This window comes from Taurulus bubalis (genome assembly GCF_910589615.1).
Source record: "Taurulus bubalis genome assembly, chromosome: 19".
In the NCBI taxonomy this organism is placed as follows: domain Eukaryota; kingdom Metazoa; phylum Chordata; class Actinopteri; order Perciformes; family Cottidae; genus Taurulus; species Taurulus bubalis.
The window spans coordinates 10,846,967-10,866,896 of NC_136607.1; the positions used below are offsets into that span (position 1 = coordinate 10,846,967).

General features: G+C 41.3%; 1 protein-coding gene across 1 annotated transcript; it reads left to right on the forward strand.

The window, feature by feature from the left end:
• Positions 1-1,914: 1,914 nt before the first annotated feature.
• On the forward strand, positions 1,915-19,650 carry lhx6a (LIM homeobox 6a; the record flags this gene model as incomplete). Its single annotated transcript, XM_079234682.1, has 9 exons — positions 1,915-1,992; positions 2,858-2,929; positions 3,108-3,293; positions 5,056-5,177; positions 17,998-18,218; positions 18,546-18,646; positions 18,828-18,923; positions 19,262-19,439; positions 19,571-19,650. 9 exons carry the CDS (start codon positions 1,915-1,917, stop codon positions 19,648-19,650), a joined length of 1,134 nt encoding a protein of 377 aa, XP_079090808.1.
• Positions 19,651-19,930: the final 280 nt, after the last annotated feature.

Genomic DNA, 19,930 nt, shown 5'->3' on the forward strand with positions numbered 1-19,930 from the left:
TTCTGATGTGATCTGAGTTTGGTTTTCCTGCAGGTGAGACTATAAAGACATTTTTAAGGCAAAACAAAAGGACAAAATATGTTGGTACATTTTACTCTGCATTTGTTGGCTTGGAGAAGGAATTTACCAACCAGAGGTTGTTTGGGATAAGAGATTAAGAGTTTACTAAGAATATATAAATCCCGGATTAGGCTAGATATTGCAGCATGGATGGAGATCGGCAGACTTAACTATACAAGATGAGATGAAGGAGCAGCGTTTTGTGCGCAACGAACCAATCAAATCCTACCTCTTGACATCAATCAGCATTTTCTTTAAATGTCTTTCTTATTGTAAAATTATCCGACTGAAGAAATGCCAATTAGATCAAATTAATATATTTTTTAACGTGTGTATTTATCTATTTTAATTGAAAGGCCTGATTTCAATTGGTTAAATATTTCAAATTCTCTTCGGACTGGTTTATTTTAAATTAGATATTTCTGCCCAGATGTTCAGATCATTGCTGGATCTTTAGCCAGATTGACACGTCGGTGTGCTGAACCGGTGTGAAATCATCTGCTTCCCTTTCGTTAAAGTACTCGTTGCATTTTTGTTTCATCTGCATCAGATCCTCTACTCTACATGAATTAAACATATATACCATTCACAATTGTTCTCTTTGTTTGGTTTATTTAGCCTAAACATAATTAAACACACAAAATAAAGACCTATTTGGATTAAAATACAACCTAGCTTTTTTCTTTCAATACGTACATTCTCTTTACATTTTAATTATGTTATTCTTTAGTTGGTCTGCCCTGCAAAATATTAACCACACATTTATATTTACACAGCATACGGAATTTAAATATGTTGAATTAATATAACGAAAACTGTTTTTAATTGCCTATAAAAAGGCGAGGATGAGGACAATGGGCATTACATACGGTGAGGAGATAACTGATTACACCACTGGAATGGAATACATTATATTTTACAATGAGGTTATATTTGATTGAATCCATTTGGCTTATTTTTGTGTGTATTTTGAGGCATCATTATTTGTTTAGTTCTGGTGTAGACTGAGCTTGAATATAGGGTATAACCCAAAATATATGTGGAGACACTGTGTGTAAAAAAGGTCTGTTTATATACCGGAGTACATACATAATCATTGCGTTATTTTTAATTGTATATTACAAGTAGCAAATAAATGGCAATTATATAAATAGCTATAATTAACATTGTTTTTTTTTGGGGGGGGGGGGGGGTCTGGCAGCAGCTAAATATGCCTGAGATATCAAACAGCAGCAGTTTGAGTAAGTTTCTGTCATAACGGTTCCAAAGTGTGTCCACCCTTCTCACGCGAATGAAAGTCTTTCTCCACCTCCCCCTTCTTTAACTAGAAGGCACCAACTTTCACTCCGCAGAGACACTCTGCTCCTCTGCGCACCCGCCGACTTCTATCCCTGCACCTATGAATTCAGCATTGGAGTAAAAGCTGCCAGCCCCTCAATTTGATTCACTTCCTGTAGTCAGACTCCTTCCCAAAAAAGTCCAGAGAGGAGGAAACGAGGAAAGGAAGAACTCGTCCTGTTCTAAATGAGGCTCTCCGAGGAGCAGCAAGCAACTCCTCGCCTCTGCGTGTAGCTTCATAACTTCTGCAGTTTGTGTCAGCAGCAGTCAGATCGTCGCGCACAGCAGCGTTTTAAAAGAGAGAGAGAGAGCAAGAGAGAGAGAGTGGGAGAGAGAGAGAGAGAGCGAGAAAGAGAGAGAGAGAGAACATTTTGTGTTAAAAACAAAGCTGTGCGCCAGTTACACCCGAATCCATGCGCGGGTACGGATGGTACAAGTTTTGACGCCAATCGCCGAGTCTTCTGGTTTTACGCGCCGAGTTTGGAGACACTGAACGCTGTGAGACTCCAGGGGTTCATGTACTGGAAAAATGAAGTTTTGTCCCCTCTCTCAGAGGGAAATAATATTCTGTCCGAAGGAATCCCCACCAAGAAGGTACTAACACTTTGGAAACGGCTGAACTTCAACTGTGTGCGTAAAAGGTCCAAATTGGAGACGAACCTCACTTATGGCGTGGGCCTTCAACTGTTTGCTTTAGATTGAATTAGTTTAATATGTGATGACGTACAGTAAGCGATTTGTAGTATAACAATGCCATATAGCCTCATGTGAAATTATTTAAATTTACCAAACGGGTTGTCTTGTTTCTTGAGCGCTCAGTGGATCTAACTGCTGTTGCAAAAAAAAGAGAAAAAGACAAAAAAAAGTGCAGTTTATTTGCAGCCTGTGTGCGTTTTGTTTGGTCTCTCTGTGATGTCACAAGAATCACGGCTTGTGTACTGAGATCAGCTGCACGCGCCAGCCGCTGTGAAGAGGCACGCGCCTCTCTGTTATGAATAGCGTGATTTGCGGTCCGCGAGCCTCTCGAGCGCTGCCAGTTCGCCCGAGAAGAATTAGATTTTAATTACAGCCATTAAAAATCAAATTTGCAATTCTTTGGGTGACCCGTTGCCTTTCTCTGATTGACAGTTGAAATTGACACTCCGGGTCCCTCTTATCCATACAGCGGTTCAAGCTATTTGTAATTACAGGTACTTTTTTCCCCCCCTCTCCACTCTCGTGTCCTGGATTGCGAAGAAAATACTATTATTCCGAGAGGCGCGGGTTAAGGGCAGGGACAAAATCAATCCAAATTGAAATAGCTTCATTAAAATGTGCCTTTTGTTGCGGGGGCCCTTTTAGTGGTTTTAACCACTTTATATAGGAGCAGCCTTGAAGAGCGGTGTGCAAATGTCTCCCGAGGATTTCTGAGACGGGAGAAGTGATGAAGACTTGCCGTTTACTGAACGTTGTCTTATAGGTGATCTCCACCGAGCATCAGAGTGCACCGGGAGCCTCGCGCTGCAGTGTGGACTCTAAACACGCGCCAATGGTGAGAGCCTTAATGCCGACGTGTAACTGCTTTTAATGTCTGTTTGGCGCGTGCATTGCAGGCTGTTTTACGTGTGTGAGCTACTCCGCGCATTGATATCGACCTATACTTTCATGAAACTGCCACTGTGAAGGATTACATGTGTGTCACTGAGCTGTAACTGGTTGCCCTCTTGCAGTCTCACTCGGACGGAGAATCCCAGCGGTCCAACATGGAGCGGGAGGACACCCGCTCGTCCCCCAGCACTCCGTCCACTCCCTCCGCGTGCTCGCCGGCCTCCACCATCAGCTCGGTTCCGTCCAACGGCGGGAAGAACGTGTGCACCAGCTGCGGGCAGGAGATCGCGGACCGATACTTGCTGAAGGTGAGAAGCCGGCTATAAAGCGGTAAACAGGCTGGAACACGCCCGACCGGTCGGAGCATGCAGGGACTATTTTTTTCTGCGGTGTTTATTTGTTTAGCCTTCTCTCTTTTGCTTCGCTGGCTTCACGTTAACAGCAAATGACTTGTCGCGCAGGAGAAGGGTGCCATGTTGACTCGGTCCTGTTCTGGTTTGGACAGGCCTGCTGTGTTACGCTGTGGACAGAAGGCCTGGACAACTTTAGGGGTTCTTATTTTACAATGTGCACTTAATACAACCCAGATATAAATAAATAACAAGAATAAGACATAATTAGCGCACATTACTATACATATCGACCAAAACATATTGTTATAAATAATTATATATATATATATATATATTATAAGTATATTTATTTCTTAGTTGTAAAAAATACAAAATACATCAATCCTTTGGCTTGATACAAAACATGTCTCTAAATGATTGCCCTGTTATCTGCACCGTAGTGGGTTCGTCATCCAGATAAAGCGCAGATACAACATGTTTTCATTTGTTTCTCTTTTCCAGTTTCACTGTCACTGCGCCCTGACTTGTCGCGTGCGCCCGCTTCTTAGAACCAGAACAGACCTCCCTCGCGCGCAATTGTGTATCCTGGAAGTGTGAATTGACTTTTGTTTTAGTGTCGAAGTCTCGTTCTATTAGGATATCTTATCCAATACTAGTTTCAAACGTTATTCTAAAAAGACAGTTTTTTTCTGAAAAAAATGATGTAGCTGTAAATAAATACATATATCCTTATTGCTCATATGAACTAATATTATACATTAAAAACTATTTTATGCAGCATTTTATTTGGTTTATATTATTGATAGTCATATTGTGTTTTTTATTTGTATTTATTTTCCCTTCTATTTTTGTGCATATTTGCAAATTTCACATGGCCGATGCTGTACATAAATGTTTGTCAGCTAATACGTCGTTTTTTATTTATTTAAAACGTCCTAAAATGGTTATGATGAATTATGCCTTGTTAAATACAATCACCATAATAAAACGATATTCTAAAATGAACATGATTGCATTTAGATATATACATACATTCTCTAGTTTATTGTGGGCAGCCTTCATGACCTCTCTCGACAAAATAATTAGGCCAACTTTGAATAATAATATTTTGAATATTTTGTATTGGTTCAGGAAGCGAAATGGCGTTGTTATCGACAATGAGTTTTTTTGTGCAAATTAGTCACTTATTTTCAGCACTTGACTATTATTATTTGCTTTTTTCAATTTGATACATTTCTATCATAATTGCTGTTAAACTAAAATATTACACTCAGTGCCAGAAAATATTATCCAAGGCCTTAGCAGGATGCTCTTGCTATTTCTCAATATTAAGAATGCATGCGTTTCTGCAGCAAATATTACTTAGGAAAAACGAAGAGTCATTTTACGGGCTAATTATTTAAGTTCTAAGCAAACCCCAAAGGGCTTATTATTACAAAAACCAGTTTGGCACCACCTACTCACTAAAACTCACTAACATTGAGTAAATGGTAATAAGCCACGATATAAACTCACTGTAAGATATGGACCTTTTTATGTTTTAATATCTTGACGAATTTCGAGGATACACGTCAATTTGAGTTGGGCATAAGCCTAATGAATTAATGTTGATGGAAATACATGTTGTCATATCTGATACTCAGCCCCATGGACGCACTGGGAGGCATTAATGCAGCGATCCATCATCAGCTTGACATGGATGCTGTCTCTTTTACAGGTGAACAACCTGATCTGGCACGTGCGCTGTCTGGAGTGTTCTGTCTGCAGGACGTCGCTACGTCAGCACAGCAGCTGCTACATCAAAAACAAAGAGATCTTCTGTAAAATGGATTATTTCAGGTAGGGTAAGTTTATGACCGTGTTTTCAAAATACCACGTCTCCTCTGCCAACACGTCTCTCTCTCTCTCTCTCTCTCTCTCTCTCTCTCTCTCTCTCTCTCTCTCTCTCTCTTCCGCTGAGATGGATGCGGGTTGCCTTGTGTGTTCTTGAAAGACCCTTTTTTAAAAACGTCTCAAAGTCTGTAACAACAATAATAGTCGAGTTGAACGATCCGCACTTTATTATGGCTATCCAAAACATAACATGTCCAGTAGCTACAAAAAGAAAAATGCACAGCGAGCCTCGCAGAATCAAGTATGTGCTTCATCTTATAAACGCAGCCTCGTGTTGTATGTTATAGGCTGTGTTTCGGGAGGAGGGTGTTTCTGACCACAGCAGCGATCGCAGTCTTTGACTTATCAACACGTCGTTAATGCACCACGTGCCACGAAGCGCGCGGTGGCTGTTTTATCACTTCGAGAGGGACATGTTAAACAAACGGAAATCACCGGAAATGCCCGTTTGACCGCGCAGCTATCTGAGTTTAGTCGGCCCCTATAGGCAAATAAACCACTTAGTGCAACACAAACTCTTAAAACAGAGAGGAAAAAGACTCAATTATATTATAATGTACTTCTACTGTACATCGATAGGGCGCCTCATCATCCATATGATATGAAAATGGAAGAATTTGTCTTCAACATATCACATGTGTGCTTAATAATTCATTTTCAGAGAACCAAACAAAGCAAAATGTAAATAAAACAACAACAGCAATAATAATACAAATAATAATAATTAATTCTGTCATCAGATTCAATAAATAATACTATTTTACAGATCTGTGTCATACTCCACATTTCTTTTTATTTTCATGCAAAATGGAATGGAGGTACAGTAAATAAACAAATACTAAAACATACATAGACACATGCATGCAGGCACTTGGGTAAAATTCAGTATGCTCTTTGAGAAAGAGAGAGCGAGAGAGAGAGAGAGAGAGAGAGATTATGTTGATTTATTGTAATTCAAGGGTGCATTTACCAGTTGCATTCATTCAATAATTCAATACATACATTTGTGTTTGTTTAGTTCACTTCTTTTACTATGTGTGTGTGGAGTCCATATGTGTGTGTGTGTGTGTGTGTGTGTGTGTGTGTGTGTGTGTGTGTGTGTGTGTGTGTGTGTGTGTGTGGTATCTGAGGTGAAATGGGGTTCACACTAGCAGCATATAAAATTCTGTACTGTAGCCTGGAGCTGGTGGATATATAGTATGGACCTACATGCACTGTGCACATCAGTTTGTGTGTGCACATGTCTGACTGCTTGGAGCTGTGTGTGAGCTTTGGTGTTTGTCTGATTGAAACCTGACACCAAGCCACCGCTCTGAGGTTTATAATCACCAGCAATTAGTCGTCCTCCAGCCCAGACCCTCGGGCCTCCAGACCAGCAATTAGACTGCCCCGAGTGCCTGGTCAGCATGTTTCTGTCCTGAATGTAACTTCTATCCAAACTAAAAACACACACACACACACACACACACACACACACACACACACACACACACACACACACACACACACACAGATAAAACAGACATGTGCACACATGGCCACGCGCCTAAATATGAAAAACATGATTATGAAACATTTACATATTAGCAAGAATGCACTGTACACATTGCCTCCATTTCTAACTCTGAAAAACGTGCACACGCTGACACACACTTACACGCTGACACACACACAAATACACACCGAGAAGTCTGTTTATTTATATATGTCCAGCAGCTGCCAATCATTTTGATAATTTCTTTCACAAAATGGAGATTTTTGTGTTTGTTCTGCCACATTCTAATAATATTTTACCTGACCCGTCCCCATTTAAATGCTCCTTCCCATTAAGCCCTCTCGTCCTCGACGCTGCTCACTGGACTCTGAGCCAGTATTAAACACGTGGAGAGGATTTAAAATATGTCAGCACATTATACATAGTAATGAGTGGAGCAGGTGTCCTATACTTATATGAAATACAGTTATTGTGATTAAAAAGCATGCCTTAGTTATCATAGAGATAGTGATAAATGTGCCATTACATTACTGCATATTACATGTGAAGGCACACTACAGATTACATACATGCAGCGGTGGTATGTCAACCTGTGTGCAGCAGTACACGTAGAGTTCACTATCTTTTTGCATATTGATAATAATTAAAATATAAGCAAACACAATGTCTTCATTGTCATTGCACACACTGGACAATTACATTTGCTGTGCAGCTCTTAAACACAATCACATGTTCTCCTGCCATAGTATTAACAACATCAGTAGAAGTGACCTATTAATAAAACAATAGGTGGCATATCCAGCTGCTACACTTTGTAAAGATATATTTGCACGTGAACTGTTATTGCACATTTCCTTATTCAAAACTATCCCAGCCATAGTCCTGTGGTTTGGGGGTGTGATGATGTTTGGGGGGGGACTTTCATGGAGTTCAATTCAAAGATGCGTTTTTTTTACACCTTTATGATCTTTTGCTTTCGCCTGTAGTCACAATGGAGAGAGAAATAAAAGATAGAGGCCTGAATCAGAGCCTTGCTTAGCAGAGTAGACTCCAGTGAAATACATTTAAATCCCATATACTGTAGTTAAGATTATTTTGTTCAAATAGACAAGAACACTAAGAACGTAATTTGTTTGTAGACTCTGTGGGTGTAAATTAAGGTCTTTTAGTTTGAGAAAGTCACCTTGGAACTTCAAGTTATTCTAAAAATGTTAACTTCCCGGGTTGTGTAGTTACTGCTCTCTGCACTTGTAAGGCAGTATAGCCATTGTTTATTTTAATGAATGGTGTAAAATGCAGGTTTTTATGCATAGCTTGCTGTAGACGTTTCAAACATGGACATTTCCAACCACCGTTTTGAAAATATGGGTCATAAACCCGATCGTAAGACGAAAAACACAGAATTCAAAATAGTTTAATTCCTATCAGTGGTATTACTTTGTGATGAGAGACTGTACAGATAAAAATGTCAAGCAAAGTCATAATACATTTGATTTAATAGTCAATCAAATAGTAAATATACCAAAGGTCAAACTGTTACACATTTTGCAAATCTATACTCAATATGGTTACAATCTCTGCAGAACAATCCTCATTTACATAATAATATGTGTAGGTTTTCATTTAATATCCGTGGTCACTCTGGAAAAATGATTTAGAAAACCTTGCAGCAACAGTGAAGCTCTGCTGCAGGACCAGGGCCTGTAGCCTACAATGGTTACCACTGTAAATATAAAATGTAATCTGGGTTTAGGCCAGATTTATACTCGACTAAACACCACAGCGAGTCCAGATCCTCTAGGCTGAGTTCAAACCTCTGGAGATATTTCCTCATCTGTGTCAGCCTCTCATCTGGCTTTGGACTGACAGTTGCTTTAATGGGGCGTAATAGCAGGAAATCAGAGTGGGTTTCCCTCCATATATGTGTGTGTGTGTGTGTGTGTGTGTGTGTGTGTGTGTGTGTGTGTGTGTGTGTGTATGGGGAGGGGGGAGGAAGGTGGTGTGTGTATGTCGGGATAGGGGGCGCAGAACAGAGCCCATGCTGTGCCTCTCAAACCCATGTCAGGCCTCAGGGGCTTGCTCTCACACACACACACACACACACACACACACACACACACACACACACACACACACACACACACGCAAACCATTTCTTTATCAGCCTCCTCCCCTGACCCCCCTCGCCTCCCTCCGTAGAAACATCATCCTCGTCCGTGAGCTGCAGGCCACACAGGAAGTTGCATTGCTGCACTAATCAGGGGCACCCTGGGATACTGACAGTGTAACCAGAGTCCACGTATGTAGGGAACTCTGTGGGCGAGATGTGTGCATGTGTGTGTGTGTGTGTGTGTGTGTGTGTGTGTGTGTGTGTGTGTGCGTGTGTGTTGTAATAATAACTAGAAAATTTCACAAGAAATTTTGAAAGTGTGGCTACTACTGCCGTAAGACGTCGCAATATGTATACATTACCGGTAGTGAGATGTGTTATTGAGGTAACACATCTCTCAATAACACAATAACCTCAATAACCTCTGCCACCTTCAGAATTATCAGATCAAATGACTTTCTTTGAGAGGGTGAAAAAGGTAGTTTTTTACACAATGAAAAAAAAAATCCTTAACCGAAAGCCAAATAAAAAAGAGCCAATCAGACTTCTTCTATGGGAGGAGCCTAATCGGATTCGTTGTGTTGTCCATTTTTCCCCAGCAACAACAGACTCATTGGGTGAAAGGTCGATCCAAGTTGTATCTCCTCACTCACCAACTTTCTGGGGTCAAAAAACGTGCGCGCAGGCGCACATAGACAGACACAGTCAATCGTTTTGTGATAATTCTGTGTGTGTGTGTGTGTCTAAGTCTAATGTATGATATATAAGAATGTGTGTGAAACGTTTTTTGTAGAGTTTAAAATAGTGTCTTGGATGTCAGCTGACCAACGTCAGTTGGCTCCTCCTGCGTTTGTATCACCGGTTGTCGTGGTGACAGCCCTGATTGGCTAACTTAAAACAGGTGTGACACTGTCACAGAGCAGGAGACTGAACTGTGGATTTAATGAGAAAACAACCTTTCAAACTATTGTATTTGACAGACAACCGTGAATCCCATTACGAAAATAATGACATCATGAGAAGCACAAGACTTCTGAGAACGTTTCCGTCTACTTAAATATTTGTAAGGATTTATAAATGAGAGCGTAAATTCAGTTTGTAAAGTGCTCACGTTTCCGTCATGAGAGAAAATTGTGGTCCGATTTAACATGGAGGTTAATGGAGCAGTTGGCCGGTCTTCATGTCGCTTTCAGGCTTGCTGACAAAACAGTATACATTTGTTGGATTCCACGACGTATGTGTACCACCGGCACAATATTTCCAACGTTTTCATATATAAATTATGCCTCAAAAGTCAATATTGTGGAGTGAATGGCAAAATACAAATACAAAAAGGTTGTTTAGGACACAGCTCTGTAGTGGATTTCTATGTTCCTGAACTTGAATAAAAGCCAAGGGGATTGAATAAGTTCAAGGATTTAGAGATTAGTTTATATTTAACATTAATTAGAATAGGAGGAGGGGAGAGGAGCTCTTTGCAGGGGTCTGGGTGAAAGTCTCTGTGGGTGCAGCTCATTTGCATAAGGCGGGAAAACCGTGGGTGTGGCTCATGAGCGTCTGACAGAGGACGTTATTAATGGTCTAAAATGTCTATTTGTGTGCCTTATTGGTAATATTAGGATGTTTAAACCGTGTCTATGAGTCTTAAGCTTGTTTAAGTGTTTAATAAGAGGAAGCATATGGAAGAAAAGAAGTTAAGAGGCGTTTATTTGGGTCTTGAGACCGGTGTAAGTGTAGGTAATAAAGATGGGCCATTATTCGAGGTAGGGCGCAGAATTGAGTAGGGAGGTGTGGTTACACCAAGAAATAATACTATTGTATTTGACAGACAACCATGAATCCCATCCCATCACGCAAATAATGAAATCATGAGAAGCACAAACAGTCAAGTGTCAGCTGACCAACTGACAGTTCCTCCTGCGCGTGTGTGCGTGTGTGTCACCGTTGCCATGGTGTTCACTGAGAGAGAGACAGGAGAGTTGATTTAATGAAAAAACTAACTTTCAAACTACTGTATTTGACAGACAACCATGGATCCCATCACGAAAATAATGACATCATGAGAAGCACAAGACTTCTGAGAACGTTTCCGTCTACTTAAATATTTGTAAGGATCTATAAATGAGGGCGTAAATTCAGTTTGTAAAGTGCTCACGTTTCCGTCATGAGAGAAAATTGTGGTCCGATTTAACATGGAGGTTAATGGAGCAGTTGGTCGGTCTTCATGTCGCTTTCAGGCTTGCTGACAAAACAGTATACATTTGTTGGATTCCACGACGCATGTGTACAACCGGCACAATATTTCCAACGTTTTCATATATAAATCATGCCTCAAAAGTCAATATTGTGGAGTGAATGGCAAAATACAAATACAAAAAGGTTGTTTAGGACACAGCTCCTCGTGCTCTAGCGATGACATCACAGCTCTAACCTTCCCCACACACACCCATTGTAAACTCTGAAATGGTTCCCACATTTTCCTAAACTTGAACAATAATGACATGAAAACTGTGCTAGCTATCAAAAAATGCCCAATTGGGCAAATAAACTCCAGACTTTTGTCAACGTTTTAAACTTTAAATCATTTCTCTACGATACATTATGGCGAGTCACTGTGGGCACAAAGATGTATGTTTTTTTGCTCTCTTCAGTCCGAAACCCCAGTCAAGTGAATGGGACAATTTCTCGCCGTTTTTCGCACTTTTCGGGAAAATGGCTGGTCGAATCTCTTAGAAAAGTCATAGCTCACGATTCCCGATCGGGCCGCACGTTTTGATGTATTTTTTACGCATGTGCGGGCAACGCTGTGGGAGAAGATACGGTCCAAAGTTTGGCGGAATAAGAAGAATAATAATAACTAGAAAATTTCACAAGAAATTTTGAAAGTGTGGCTACTACTGCCGTAAGACGTCGCAATATGTATACATTACCGGTAGTGAGATGTGTTATTGAGGTAACACATCTCTCAATAACACAATAACCTCAATAACCTCAGCCACCTTCAGAATTATCAGATCAAATGACTTTCTTTGAGAGGGTGAAAAACGTAGTTTTTTACACAATGAAAAAAAAAATCCTTAACCGAAAGCCAAATAAAAAAGAGCCAATCAGACTTCTTCTATGGGAGGAGCCTAATCGGATTCGTTGTGTTGTCCATTTTTCCCCAGCAACAACAGACTCATTGGGTGAAAGGTCGATCCAAGTTGTATCTCCTCACTCACCAACTTTCTGGGGTCAAAAAACGTGCGCGCACACACACGCGGGCGCACATAGACACACACAGTCAATCGTTTTGTGATAATTCTGTGTGTGTGTGTGTGTCTAAGTCTAATGTATGATATATAAGAATGTGTGTGAAACGTTTTTTGTAGAGTTTAAAATAGAGTGTCTTGGATGTCAGCTGACCAACGTCAGTTGGCTCCTCCTGCGTTTGTATCACCGGTTGTCGTGGTGACAGCCCTGATTGGCTAACTTAAAACAGGTGTGACACTGTCACAGAGCAGGAGACTGAACTGTGGATTTAATGAGAAAACAACCTTTTGAACTATTGTATTTGACAGACAACCGTGAATCCCATTACGAAAATAATGACATCATGAGAAGCACAAGACTTCTGAGAACGTTTCCGTCTACTTAAATATTTGTAAGGATTTATAAATGAGAGCGTAAATTCAGTTTGTAAAGTGCTCACGTTTCCGTCATGAGAGAAAATTGTGGTCCGATTTAACATGGAGGTTAATGGAGCAGTTGGCCGGTCTTCATGTCGCTTTCAGGCTTGCTGACAAAACAGTATACATTTGTTGGATTCCACGACGCATGTGTACCACCGGCACAATATTTCCAACGTTTTCATATATAAATTATGCCTCAAAAGTCAATATTGTGGAGTGAATGGCAAAATACAAATACAAAAAGGTTGTTTAGGACACAGCTCTGTAGTGGATTTCTATGTTCCTGAACTTGAATAAAAGCCAAGGGGATTGAATAAGTTCAAGGATTTAGAGATTAGTTTATATTTAACATTAATTAGAATAGGAGGAGGGGAGAGGAGCTCTTTGCAGGGGTCTGGGTGAAAGTCTCTGTGGGTGCAGCTCATTTGCATAAGGCGGGAAAACCGTGGGTGTGGCTCATGAGCGTCTGACAGAGGACGTTATTAATGGTCTAAAATGTCTATTTGTGTGCCTTATTGGTAATATTAGGATGTTTAAACCGTGTCTATGAGTCTTAAGCTTGTTTAAGTGTTTAATAAGAGGAAGCATATGAAAGAAAAGAAGTTAAGAGGCGTTTATTTGTGTCTTGAAACCGGTGTAAGTGTAGGTAATGAAGATGGGCCATTATTCGAGGTAGGGCGCAGAATTGAGTAGGGAGGTGTGGTTACACCAAGAAATAATACTATTGTATTTGACAGACAACCATGAATCCCATCCCATCACGAAAATAATGAAATCATGGGAAGCACAAACAGTCAAGTGTCAGCTGACCAACTGACAGTTCCTCCTGCGCGTGTGTGCGTGTCACCGTTGCCATGGTGTTCACTGAGAGAGAGACAGGAGAGTTGATTTAATGAAAAAACTAACTTTCAAACTAGTGTATTTGACAGACAACCATGGATCCCATCACGAAAATAATGACATCATGAGAAGCACAAGACTTCTGCGAACGTTTCCGTCTACTTAAATATTTGTAAGGATTTAGAAATGAGAGCGTAAATTCAGTTTGAAAAGTGCTCACGTTTCCGTCATGAGAGAAAATTGTGGTCCGATTTAACATGGAGGTTAATGGAGCACTTGGCCGGTCTTCATGTCGCTTTCAGGCTTGCTGACAAAACAGTATACATTTGTTGGATTCCACGACTCATGTGTACCACCGGCACAATATTTCCAACGTTTTCATATATAAATTATGCCTCAAAAGTCAATATTGTGGAGTGAATGGCAAAATACAAATACAAAAAGGTTGTTTAGGACACAGCTCCTCGTGCTCTAGCGATGACATCACAGCTCTAACCTTCCCCACACACACCCATTGTAAACTCTGAAATGGTTCCCACATTTTCCTAAACTTGAACAATAATTACATGAAAACTGTGCTAGCTATCAAAAAATGCCCAATTGGGCAAATAAACTCCAGACTTTTGTCAACGTTTTAAACTTTAAATCATTTCTCTACGATACATTATGGCGAGTCACTGTGGGCACAAAGATGTATGTTTTTTTGCTCTCTTCAGTCCGAAACCCCAGTCAAGTGAATGGGACAATTTCTCGCCGTTTTTCGCACTTTTCGGGAAAATGGCTGGTCGAATCTCTTAGAAAAGTCATAGCTCACGATTCCCGATCGGGCCGCACGTTTTGATGTATTTTTTACGCATGTGCGGGCAACGCTGTGGGAGAAGATACGGTCCAAAGTTTGGCGGAATAAGAAGAATAATAATAATAAGCCCGAGCAATAATATAAAGTGCGCTTTGCTATAGGGGTCTATGACCCCTCTAGCTGAAGCCACACTTAATAATAATAAGCCCGAGCAATAATATAAAGTGCGCTTTGCTATAGGGGTCTATGACCCCTCTAGCTGAAGCCACACTTAATTATTCATCAACCCACTGTGGTTAGCTGATTGGGTCTCCATAGCAACAAAGTCGAGTAACTGATAGCGGATGATTTGAGTTTTATAAAAAACTGAATTAATTGAAATTATAATCAGACATCTGTCACACAATGCTTCACATTTAAATAAAGAGAGTCAACGCAGTACAATATAATATTACAAGATTACAAAGAAAACTGTTGTTCACAGTTACTGCAGTCTCAAAGGACAGAGAATGAGAACGTCAAGGTTTCTCTCGTGCAGGGTTAATATGGTTAATAAGCCTGATACTGTTTTAAATCTGTTAAAAGATGTTTTCTGTAGTATTTACATCACTTCCCCATCATAGATTCCCCAACGGCCAAACAGGAACCTCACGTCCTAAAACCACAATAACTCTCTCAGGACAAATCTAATAGAGATTATAGTCTTCTCATAGCACATCAGAAATAATCCAAAAAATGTGTACCTCCTCAAACCACTCTTTCAGCAGCAGGTGAATTACTGGAGGGAAAAAAAGTAAAGATTAGACGAAAGAAGGGGAGCAAATAGGAGAGGTCTGAGGGTAACGGGAGTTATGCGGTGTAATTTTCCCTTTTGTGAGTAATGCAGGGGGGCCATGAGGATTGACATCGCTCCAAAATAAACACCAGGTTTTTGGTACAAAGACAAAACGAGATACAAAAAAAAAAGACAGGGTCGAGGGAGGGAGGGGTCCGAGGAGAGGAAGATGGAGGAGGAGGAGGAGGAGGAAGAGGAGGAGGAGGGGGTTAAAACATGGGATGATTTGCAGCTTTTCTGGGTTCTGTCTCGGAGCATGAAACTGACAAGCTGTCATGCCATATTAACCGCAATGTTCCACAATGTTTTCCTCTTTTACTGTCGAAACAGCCTGGAATTCTCCATAACAATCTGAAATGATACACACAGACACACACTCACTCACACAGACACACACACACACTCACACACACACACACCCACACACACACACACACACACACACACACACACACACACACACACAGTACAGTAAGCCAAGGAGTTGATTTGTCTCCGGAACGGCTTTATTGGGTTGTAAGAGGTTTGTTGGTTAAGTTGCACATATCTGTGACAACTTAAGCTCTCTTTAAGTGCCACGCCAGCTAATTTTATTTCACGGTCGCCTCAAAGACTCGTGGTCTCACGGCTCTAGTGCTGAACTCAATGTGTTTGTTATGAGTTACGCCAGGCCTGGTGCTGTAGATGCAGGTTTTGTTGTTTGTAATTTTGACATTGTTACGTTAACTGACAGTGATAATACAAACTAGGACGGCAAACAGATGCAGAATGAGACAGAAAAGAGGCGGATCTTCAAACTGGGGAGGCATTTGATGATTACCTATAAATATTCTCCACCATAATACAGCAGAAAAATGTAACTTCTGGCCACCAAGCTCATATACACGAGGAGGGGTACGAGTTTGTGGGATGTCAGGGCTATCGTATGCTTTCATCCCAGATAGAGTGGACTTGAGTGCACTGATACGATGCCAAACCCACTCACTTGGCAACCCTCGTGCTCTCCGTCCCCCTGCTCTCTCTCTCTGCCATCGCCGCTGTCTACTTTGCTATTTCCCTCAGCCACTTACTCTCTCCCTCCATGTCTATTCTTTTCATCATGCCCTCACCGGTTCTTGCCTCCGCCATACCTTTCAACTATTGACAGCTCTTTGAATTTGACTCATGTTTGGGATGCTGTGCTTGTGTGTACGTTCTGCTCTGCTGGCATCAGGCAGCGTAAAGAAGAAACATGTCGCAGGAACGTGAAAACGTTGAGTCAGCCATCAGCTCTGAAGATCTGTGTCAGTGCCTGTTTGACAAAAACAATCCCATCAATATGGAAATGTTCCTAATTTGAGCAGAAACCAGTTCGCCGTTGTGCTTCTTGCCCCCAGTTTTACCCCTGCGGCGGCGCTTCCTCGGAGGCTGCTTACAAATCCTGCCTCCTTCACCAGAATTGGCAGCTGCTGACCCGAACAATGGCTCTTAACCTAACCATGACATCTCAAATGTAAAGCGTTTTATACCCATTAAACCCAACAATGTGCTCTTAAATGAGGGGCTTAATGTCTTTTGGTTGTGGTGTAAAACAGAAAATGTATATAATATTTCCGTTGTATTAAAGTGGAGTCTTTTTGGATACTCCTCAGTGCAGCTGCTCAGTGAACACAATCTCAGTTAAAGGAGAATAGTGATATATTGTTTGTATTTTCCACAAAATCCCATTCAAAGACCCAAAGTAACTGTGTAGCCGAAGCCTGATGTATCTTATTCCTCTCTGCCGCAGACCTACATTGTTGTAACATAACTATTATAAACACATTAATGGGTCACATGACACGATGAACATGGACACTGCCGTTTATATAGAGTCAGTTCTACACAGTCCTGCTGCTGTGAATACTAATGTGCAGCTGAAAATAGTCCCCATAAATGCATTGTTCACTATTGTTTGGGAAATGTTTTCCAAAAAAATGCAGTGCTCAGTAGTTTTAGGGAACTATTCTCAGCTATTTTCAGCCTTTAAAAAAAACAACTATGTCTTTGTGACCCATTTAAAATGATTTATATCTTGGGATTAAATGTGAATGTGGCTGAGTGCCACAGACAAGGCAGCGAAGTCAAGTAAAATGTGAGAGGGACTCACACGTCTGGAAAGATTAGGAATATTGGGGTATTTAAATCTATGTGTTGATTTTGTCTTTGTCTTTATCCTCTTTGTCCTTCGTATTACACTCATTCTGTCCACATTTATACATATTCAAATACTTATTTTAGACATTCATATCTTGTTTTCAGCCAATTTAGGAATAGTCTTAACCCATTTGCTGACTAACCCGTTCCCTGCACACAGCCTCTCTCTTTCCATAACGTCCATTTATCTTTCATCCACCCATTCAGATCAGTAAGTCAGGTGGTTTAGGTTTATATGCCGCCTGACCTCACTGTTGCTATCAGTTACAGCGGGGCGATCTAGAGTGATGTCATCCAAGTCTCTCTTCATCTTCCACTGTGTGCAAAACCACCGTGGCTTACATGTGTGTTGCTCTGTTCCCCGGTGTGTGTGTGTGTGTGTGTGTGTGTGTGTGTGTGTGTGTGTGTGTGTGTGTGTGTGCGCGCATGTGTACATGTCAGGGCCCTCATGCATCATACAGGAAATTGCAGGTGTTGGTTTGTTTGCATTCAAGGCTCAGCCTGCAGCCGCAGTAAGGAGTCCTTTCTGAAGGCTACATCCTCCTCTAGAGTTACTTTCCTTAAACCCTTTGAGCTCTGCCAAAACCTCAAGTATAACAACACATATTTTCAACTACAGCTCTCACAAAATAATCAAAAAGAAAAGCACATCTTTGCATGTTCATTTCATTATGTTTAATACATGTACGATCTTAGAATGGCTTTAAGATTACATTTAAAAGATGATCGACCGCAGCAGTTTTTCTCTACCGAAATGTTGCTTTTAACCAATCAATGGAGCACTAATTCCTCATTCTGTTTCTCCTCCTCTGCCTCTGTTTTCTTTTTCTCTCCCTCACAGTAGGTTTGGTACTAAGTGTGCCCGCTGTGGGCGGCAGATATACGCCAGCGACTGGGTGCGGCGTGCCCGGGGAAACGCTTACCACTTGGCTTGTTTTGCGTGCTACTCGTGTAAGAGGCAGTTGTCCACGGGAGAGGAGTTTGGCTTGGTGGAGGACAAGGTCCTGTGTAGGATCCACTACGACACCATGGTGGAGAACCTCAAACGAGCGGCTGAGAGTGGTGAGTAGCAGGCTCTGGCAAATGGTTTCTCTGTGGCTGTCCAGATGTTTGCTCAAGGGTCCTCCCAAACGGAGGTTATCTGAATTTGTAAGCCAAATGAAGACTGCATGAATATAAAATATGTACAAGTTCTCATTTCTCATATCATTGATCATTTAATATGTCTGGCCTGCTTCTCTATACAATTTCTCAGTGCTCATGTTACAAGAGTTCAAGAGGTCTGCTTATGTGGTTCAAATACATCTCCTGGGACTATCTTGGCCATTTCAAGTTCTTATTGAACACATTTGTCTGTCGTCTCACATGTCTGCCGTTGGGTTTTTCCAGGTAATGGTATCACATTAGAAGGAGCCGTTCCAACAGAACAAGACAGCCAGCCCAAACCGTCCAAAAGGGCACGGACATCCTTCACTGCAGAACAGCTACAGGTCAGACACACACATTGCACCAGTCTCAACCTAAAGTCACTGTGTTTGTAATACAATTTGAAGCTAAATGCACAGGACTCTGAAATACACATTTACCCTAAATCCGATGTGTAATGATCTCTGTAATCATCAAATGTCAGCAGCGTTTGATTTCATGCTAATTCTTTGCCTCAATATGCAGATCATGCAAGCTCAGTTTGCCCAAGATAACAATCCAGATGCCCAGACGCTACAGAAACTAGCCGACATGACGGGCCTCAGCAGGAGAGTTATACAGGTCGGTACAGAGATATCCACTTTCTTCTGTTACTAATTCATTTACTTATATTACGGCACGGTTGTTGCTGGGTGTATTGAAATAGCATAATTGAGCAACACACAAACATAGGACTTGATCCAGCCATACCATGAATAAAATAAGGAAAGGTACGATTACGTTTACTGCTAGTAGATGACAGTAAAATGTTCATGTATATCACACTCATAATAAATAATACATTCTCAATGTTTTGTCTGTCATTTATGATTCTTAAAATTGTACTTTTGTAATAAATCAACATATTTGTTTTTTAAGAATATAGCTACATGATGTCTGGTTACATTGCGTCTTCATAGGTGTGGTTTCAAAACTGCAGAGCAAGACACAAAAAGCACACGCCCCAGGGGCACGGTGGGGCTCCTCCAGGTCACCTCCAGTCCAGGATGCCCTCGTCTCTGCCCGATGAGCTGCATTACTCCCCCTTTGGAAGTCCTGAGCGGGCGCGCATGGTGGCCCTTCACGGGTATATCGACAGTGAGTTGTACTTTGTGTAGTCAAATAAACCTTCTGGCTTTTGTTAGTACTTGCAGGTACTTTTAAAGCAGTATCTTCTTTTTTTTCACTATTTTAAAAGGATTTTTCTGTTTTTTTTGTGTGCTTTCCAGGTCATCCCTTCTCCATGCTGACCTCTCAGAGTCTCCCCCACCAGGCCATGTCGCTTCCCCAGCTCCCCCTCAGCCGCTAGCGCTCCACCACTACGACCCTTATGACCCCCAAACCTCCGGATCCTCACCCTTGATCTCCATCACTGCAGTCTGCGAACCTGACCCGGAGGTCACGCAGGAGTCAGATTGGAGAAAAGACACATCGTACAGGAGCCTTGCCCAGGAAAGAGGAATGGAAAAACGAGGAAGAACTACGACACATCCGTCATTATGTTATTTTTCTTCCTGAGGACAGGAATATCCCACCTGCAGCCACTGATGACTGACTGTATTTTTCACCACGTAAAGGACCCATTTTGC